Source organism: Oryzias latipes, chromosome 17, assembly GCF_053564925.1.
Source record: "Oryzias latipes strain Hd-rR chromosome 17, Olatipes_Hd-rR_3.1".
NCBI lineage: Eukaryota > Metazoa > Chordata > Actinopteri > Beloniformes > Adrianichthyidae > Oryzias > Oryzias latipes.
Genome location: NC_136253.1, coordinates 12,529,832 through 12,537,523, shown reverse-complemented (window position 1 = coordinate 12,537,523; position 7,692 = coordinate 12,529,832). Strand labels below are relative to the sequence as shown.

The 7,692-nt window shown below is 40.7% G+C and overlaps 1 protein-coding gene across 1 annotated transcript; it reads left to right on the top strand.

The window, feature by feature from the left end:
* Window positions 1-1,996: 1,996 nt before the first annotated feature.
* On the top strand, window positions 1,997-6,945 carry LOC101165002 (uncharacterized). Its single transcript, XM_004078821.5, has 5 exons — window positions 1,997-2,113; window positions 2,687-3,095; window positions 3,339-3,419; window positions 3,669-3,749; window positions 4,696-6,945. Exons 2-5 carry the CDS (start codon window positions 2,687-2,689, stop codon window positions 5,616-5,618), a joined length of 1,494 nt encoding a protein of 497 aa, XP_004078869.1. The 5' UTR covers window positions 1,997-2,113; the 3' UTR covers window positions 5,619-6,945.
* Window positions 6,946-7,692: the final 747 nt, after the last annotated feature.

The window sequence follows — 7,692 nt, the reverse complement described above, 5'->3', positions numbered from 1 at the left end:
ATAACAGCAGATAAGCAATTGTATTTTCTGTGAGTCCTCAAACACAGATTCAGACACAAACTCAAGTGACAACATCAGTTATGACACCTTTGGAGAATAGTCTGCGTTTAGCATCTGCACCTGTCTCCTGTCAGGAGCCAATCAGTGTGCAGTCTCTCACTACCCAATCAAATTGCAAGATGATGCACCATTTAATGTAAACAGATCTTTTCTTTCTTTCTTGTAGTTATACTTACTAAATTCAGGACTAATTGCTTTACTTAACCAGTTTTGCCTTTAATCAAACATCTGCTTTCACTGAAGGATGTCTCCATTTAAAAATTGATGAGCAGATTTTTAACATTTCAACCAAACTACCTATAATTTGTGAACTTTTCCAGGTAAATAATTAGGGAGTAATTTCAAAAAGGCGCTGCACGGTGGCGCAGTGGTTAGCGCTCTTGCCTCACAGCAAGAAGGCCCCCGGTTTCTGTGTGGAGTTTGCATGTTCTCCCCGTGTATGCATGGGTTCTCTCCGGGATCTCCGGCTTCCTCCCACCGTCCAAAAACATGCTTTACAGGTTAATTGGCAACTCAAAAATTGTCCCTAGGTGTGAATGTGAGAGTTAATGGATGTGTGATTATGGACATTCTACCCTGCGACACACTGGCGACCTGTCCAGGGCGTCCCCTGCCTTCGCCCACAAGTGGCCGGGATAGGCTCCGGCAGCCCCGTGTCCCCGAAAGGGACTAAACGAAATAGAAAATGAAAAATCTGAATTATTCACTCAGTGAATGCCTGACTGATCCACTCAGAAACTCAACATTTTACTTTGTTCTCTGCATTAGCCTCTTAATACCAATTAAATACTGTGGTACTATAGTCCAAAATGAGATGCCCCTGCAAGTGGATGCCAGATCTTAAGAGGTTAAAGAGAACTTCACTTAAATAAATCATAGAAAAACACAAGATTTTTTATTAAAAGTCTTCTTTTAGTTTGTGAAATGATTTTAAACCTAAAACAGATATATTTAATGTAAAACTGCTTTATGGAAATAGTTTTTTGAGTTTTGCATCTCAGGAGCATGTTTGCTTTCTAAGCAGCTGAAAAGTCTATTAAACAGCATCAATTACAGGAAAACATCAGAGAAGTTATGTTAACCTGTTGACTGAACTTGCTCCTCCAAACAGACAAAAGCAGAGGAGGAAGACATAAGAGTGAAACAGAGATGGGCTGACAGCGATCAAAGGAGTGTTCTTCAATCCGTCTGTTGGGAAACTTTAATAGAGGTGAAGCACTTCATTTTTTTTCTTATGGGCAAAAACAGGTACATTTTTAAGGATTCCAGTTTCACCTTTATCAGTATCACATACTCTCCTGAGATGTTTGGATGAGGAAGTCTGTCCTGAGCTGGAGAACATGATGATAAATGGAAGTAGGCTGCTCATTGTGAAGCTCTGGCAGTGTTAGATTACTGCTTTGTTGAGCAAGAGGAAAAGTATCAACAGCCCTCAAACTACTCTTTTGTTTTCCTGATGTAACATTTAGGACTGTCAAGATTTTGATTTTAAAATATCCTTTCGAGAATCTTTGCATCTTTTTAAGACTACCTAATATTTAGATTGCTAAAGGTATCGCTAAACTTTTAACCAATCTTTTTTCTTTTTCATTTTAAATCTAATATCTCTGGGAAACGTTACTGTGAATTTGTGGCAGAGGAGGAATATTTGATATACCCACTGTTGGACTTGCAATTTGTTGCAGAACTTGTGCCAGCAGGGTTCGTGTATGAAGATGGAAATGACGAAGATAAAAAGATAGTTCATGTGAAGTTCGGGGACAGAAAAGGGTGGAGAATGATGGAGCGATAAGCAGAGCATCTCTTCTTTCTGCTGTGACCATATCGATTCTGTTTCATGGTTAAGGAGGTCACATCACAGGCAGAAGGCCCAGTTCCTCTCCAGCAGAACAATGAAGACACGCCTCCCCATCCTCATCTTTTTTTGTCCGTGGCCCCACTGGGTGAGAATGAGCCCAAAAGGAGTTTTGTTTTGGGTGAGGCCTATAAAAGCATCAAAGCTTCATTTCAGAAGCCCATCTTTCCAGTAAAGCTGTGACACTCAGAAGGAGCGGTGAGTCTTTTCCCAAAATTCAATTTTCAATTCACAGGATTAGATGAGGTGATGTTTAATTTTAAAGGACTCTCTTTGTTGCTTTTTAATGCAGTGAAAGATTAATTGAAATAAAATGCTTAAAATCAAATCTGACAGATATTTTGTGTTTTTTGGTGATTATTACAGACATTGGATGTAATATATTTGAATATCAATGTTTTGATTGCAGATTTTACATTATTTAAGACACAACAAGGAAAAAAATATATTTGGAAAGCTATTGACATATATCAATACTGCATACTGCAGTTAAAAACACTTTACCAATTTTTTTCAAGATTTGAAAAACTTAAGAATTTGTTTATTTAAAATTATTTGACTTCAGAAAGTTAGGTGTGTTGCCATGGTGATTCCATCCTTCATTGCTTCATCACCAGCTAAATGTGGGCTACCAAATACTGACCAATGGAGCAGATGATCAAATTCATGTTTCAAGCAAGTTTGTTCCTGAAGTTAGGCTAATATTATTTAAGATGAGGTGACATCCTTCCAAACCCTTCCTTATTTTTGGGGCTTCTTCCTGACCTCTAGATGTTGGCGAGCCTGGTAGGACTGCTGGTCCTGTCGTCCGTCTGCTCATCCATGATGCTGCAAAACAACTCCAAGTACCCGTCAGAAATTGAAGGCTTGACGACTGACCCCAACACCCACCGCTTGTCAGATTTGCAACCTCAAAGCACCCGCTCCGGCCCCATGCAGTTACCTCCCACAGACCTGCAGTGGCCTCCAGGTCCCAACATGACGAACAACAACATGCGGATGTTGTTGCCTGATGGCACCAACACACCGACCCTGCCAGAGCCCGATACGTCCATCTGCGACATGCTATTTAGTGCTCCGATACCACCATCAATCGACCAGATCCCGTTGTTCTGCATTTGTTCCCACTGCAAAGGAACCACTGGACCCAAGGGGGATCGCGGTGACAGAGGCCTTCCAGGTACACAGACCACTTTAAACCATTTACAAGTATGTACCTTTGTGTTTGGTCAACTGCTAAAACAGTCCAGTGTCAGGTTTGTCTGATGGGTTTATGAAAGTAGGCTGGGGCGGTATGTCTCTGTCTGGGTTGGAGGGTCTTCTCCCCAGAGACAATTTACTGTCGGCAACTTCATTTGAGTTCTTACGCACATGAATCTTGGCAAAGTTTTGTAAAAACCCCTCTCAACATTGCTTTGATCAGGTGAACCTGGAAGCCCAGGAAGAAGAGGAATGACTGGGTACAAAGGCTACCGAGGATTCACAGGCCCCCAGGGCATAAAAGGTGAGTAACACCCCCATAACCATACACAGATGCATTAATATAACGGATCCAACATGAAATGTGCCATGTAGGTGAAATATCTGCTTTAATCATCAGATTAGACAGTCAGTTGTGGGTGGGGCACCTTAACATACACAACAGGGTGTTACTCAACATCCTATTAGTGAACAATAAAACACACTTAGAAATGCACAACACATAAGCTATGCATGAAACAAGAACAGTTACCTGTCTTTTTTGATGTTTCAGGTCAGAAAGGAGACTTCGGGGAGAAGGGCGTGCCTGGTGACGTTGGCTTCACTGGACGAAAGGGCGAACGGGGATTCAAAGGTTCGCTTAAGTTACTCTGTGTGACCTGAAGTGTTCCCCTTAATCCACAGATGCTGACCACAACTAAGATTGAAGCTCAGGGAATTCTCTTTGACAAAGAGTCACAGTCATAAAATGACGCTCTTGTTTCATGGACTATTGATGCTTGTTAAACCATTTTACTATAAAGCTGATCCATTGGATTTTCCAGTTTGTGAGCACTGTTCTCGCAGTTTATTTATCATCATCAGTTCTACAGATAAGTTCTTGTTAGTGTTTTTCTAAAAAAAGATTTGTTTTAAATTGCATAATTATAGGATTCCTTAGTTTAAGCCAGCATGAAAAATCAAAATTGTAGTCCGCTCGGTAAGTCAGTAGGCTGCAAATGTTCATGCACGTTTTCTCTACAGAGATGCAGCAAGCGACACAAACATTTCAAACACTACAATCAGTGCGTATGCTCAGCACATGCACGCGCAATTCGTGCTCCGTCAGTAAGGAACCAGAATTTGCAACTTACTAACAACTGGAGTGGGGCGTAAGGAGATCCTACGACAGCTTTACCTGTGCATGATCAGTGCGTGCAACTTACATTTGCCTTACAAATACTTGACGACACACCTGTCACAAAAACAACAATCCTACATTCCATTTTCATGACGTCCTTTGAGGTAGCCATAAGAGAACTACAAGACCCACCTGCACTCCCCTAAAGAATCGACCGCTCCCCTGCATGACCCTCCATGAGCTTAGACAACCCCAAAACCTGCAGCACCCATTTGAGTAAACCCCTGTACGTGTGTATGACTTTAAGAATCCAATCCTAGTTTTTCCATTTGGGTCTCAAAGGCAAACAGTGTGTTCTAATCCCAACAAGGATTTGACCCATATATTTTGTTTACTTTTTGAAAAAACATCAGATTTCATTAAATAAGTTAGGTTTGACTTGTCTTTTCTGAATCTGCAGGCGAGAAAGGGGACCAAGGAGACATGGGGCCTGCAGGTTCACAGGGCCCTCAGGGAGAAACTGGCACATGCCCTGCCACTTGTGAGAGCATTCCTGGACCACCAGGAATGCAGGGGACGCCTGGACCTGTTGGACCCCGGGGCCTTCCTGGTGTGGAGGGACCTTTGGGACCTAAGGGCCTAAAGGGTGACAAGGGGGACATGGGTACACCTGGGGTACCTGGTTCAAATGGTATAAAGGGGGATCAAGGAGATCAGGGGGTGTGTCATTGCAAAGATGGACTAAATGGTACTGATGGGCTTTCAGGACCAAAAGGTAGTAAAGGGGAAAAGGGCGACACTGGTGCACAGGGCATACAGGGCCCGATTGGGAACAAAGGTGACCAAGGTAATTTGGGCCTCATGGGGCCTCCCGGTCCTTGCTCCCCAGCCATCCAGTCTGCATTCTCTGCAAGTCTCAACCAATCCTTTCCCCCTGCAAATTGGCCCGTATATTTCCCCAACATCCTACTCAACATGCAGGGTCACTTCAACCCATCCATGAGCATCTACACAGCCCCAGTCAATGGCATCTACGTCTTTTCCTTCAACTTCGCAACTGCCCAAAAGCCACTTAAAGTGGGTCTGTTCCGGAACTTCTACCCTATAGTCAGAACCACAGAAGTATCAAATCTTGCAACAGCCAGTCAGACGGTGGTCCTCCACCTTACTGCGGGAGACATGTTGTGGATTCAGGTGAGGGACAGTGCAACTAACGGCATGTTCACCGACGCTGAAAGCAGCAGCACGTTCTCCGGTTACCTGCTGTACCCTGACTCCTGCGAAATGCCCATTGGCAGGGATTTCATGACCCCCATTAATTACCCTAAGGGTGGTTTTAGCTGGGACGGTCCTACCCCAAAGCCCACTGATGCTCCGAATTAGGCTTTATCCAGGAGCTCATTTTTAGACGAAACATCAACAAACATCCAATCAAGTACTATATTCATCTATACCTGCCAATTCTAAAAGAGGGGTATTTTTAGCCTTCATTGAGGGTTTATGTCACTCAGTGGTATTTAAGTGTTTGCTTCCCTCATTTAATCAGACCTAAAGCCATCCTTTATGGCAGTTTTTTTTTCACCTTTTTTGAGCCAAGGTAAAAAATTACAAGGCACACCGCCTGCCAAAAATGTCTGTATTAACAACATATTGTCATTATTATCAAAGTGTCTCAAATAAGAATAAAATAAACACAAACGGTATTTCATGATCTACTTATTTTGAAACCTGCAGCAGTTTGGGTGAACACACATGGCAATGGTGAATGTTTTTGTGACCATTCTGACCACACCTTTTCCATCTCTCACGACACATGTTGAAAATGGTTTATTGGTTGAAAAACACTGCCCCAAAGTACTGCAAAAAAATGTGAAAGCTATAAACTTATTTTTGCTAAACCAGCATCAAAATATCAGAGTTTTTGCAGAAATTACAGCCCATTTGCAGAATTTATGCATAAATTAATGTTTCTAGTCATTGATCCATTAATTCGTTTGACTAGAAGTTGGTCTGGTGGTCAGCTCAGTATGTTCTGATTGGAAAAGCTTTCTCTGTGTTCCTCAGTTTTAAGAAATGTGCTTAAGCACAGTCAACATCTATACTTAGACAAAGAAAAGTGTTCCAGTGTCCTTAGTCAGGATATTTTAAGAAGGACCCAAATGGAAAGGTTTCAGAAATTGCACACTCCTCTGACATTTTATATCGGGCATTTATTTGATGCTTTTGTAATAGAAAAAGGCAATTCTAAATATTTTACAGTAACTTTATAAAGAGAGAAAAAGCAAGCAGTGTCTACAGGTTAATTTTACTTGGAAGTAAAATATTAGAAAACTAGAGAAGAAACATTTGTAAGCCCTAACTCTGCTTTGAATGCATTTGAAAACACGTTCACAGCACAGCATGTTTGTCTTTAAGTAGAATATATTATGCTGAAAATAAAAAGGTTTTAAGAGTTTCTAAGAGATGAAAAATACCCCTCTTCTAGATTCTGGAAAAATTCCTGCTTTAGATTCTAGATTGCATTCAGTGGAGGATGGTGCCGAACCCACTGAGTCCTGCATTAGATGGTAGATAAGAGGAAACCTCCTCTGATGTCAAATGTTTCCAAATCATTCAGCAAATGAAAATATGTTTGTTCAGTCCTTTCAATCAGTTTACCTGTTATTTGTTAGAAGTTGGTATTTTAAAAAATAAATGTCACCAAAGCAAATGTTCTAATGCGAAGTCCTCCAACTTTTTTTAATTTTATTTTCTTAGAACTGAGTCATTTAAAATTGGCTGGAGTCATTTTAAGTCATTCTTCAGTTTAAAGTAAAAATAATCAAAATAAAAGGTCTGAGTAAGACTAAAACATTGAAATCAGATTCAGATGATGATGATGTTCTCATTAATCTTTTGTATTTATTTGTTTGTTTTTCTGTTTGCTGAGGAAACTATTGTTGGGTTTGACATTTACGCAAATAAAGTCTTCCTTTATCATCGATCCAAGATGGAACGCTGATTCTGTGACCAAAAAAGGGAGGCAGACAAGTGAGTGATGAAGAAAAGAGAGAGTCATCGTACACTGAAGTACCTTTTGTTTTTGAAGAATTGCTATGAACATGTGTAATGAGGCTGTGGAACATTGAGGATGACAACAGAACTCTGAATTTTAGTGCATTCTGAAATCAAATTTGACAAAAGAACAGCAAGGCTTTGAAACTGGCTCATGTTAAAAAGACATAATCTCTGTTTTCCTGAAACAATTCAAAGTAAAAGTGTCAGAAAAGCATTTAGATAGTATTATTTTGGTTTACCAACAAAAACTAGAGATTTTGTCCTACATGCTGCTCCACTGGACTAAAAAGTAGTTTCAAGAAAAGGATAAAGTTGTGTTTTAAACTGAAGGCCAGAATGTCCTCTACAAATAAAGTGAGAATATTCTTAATCTGACATATGTTGGGCTGCAGTGTGAGTT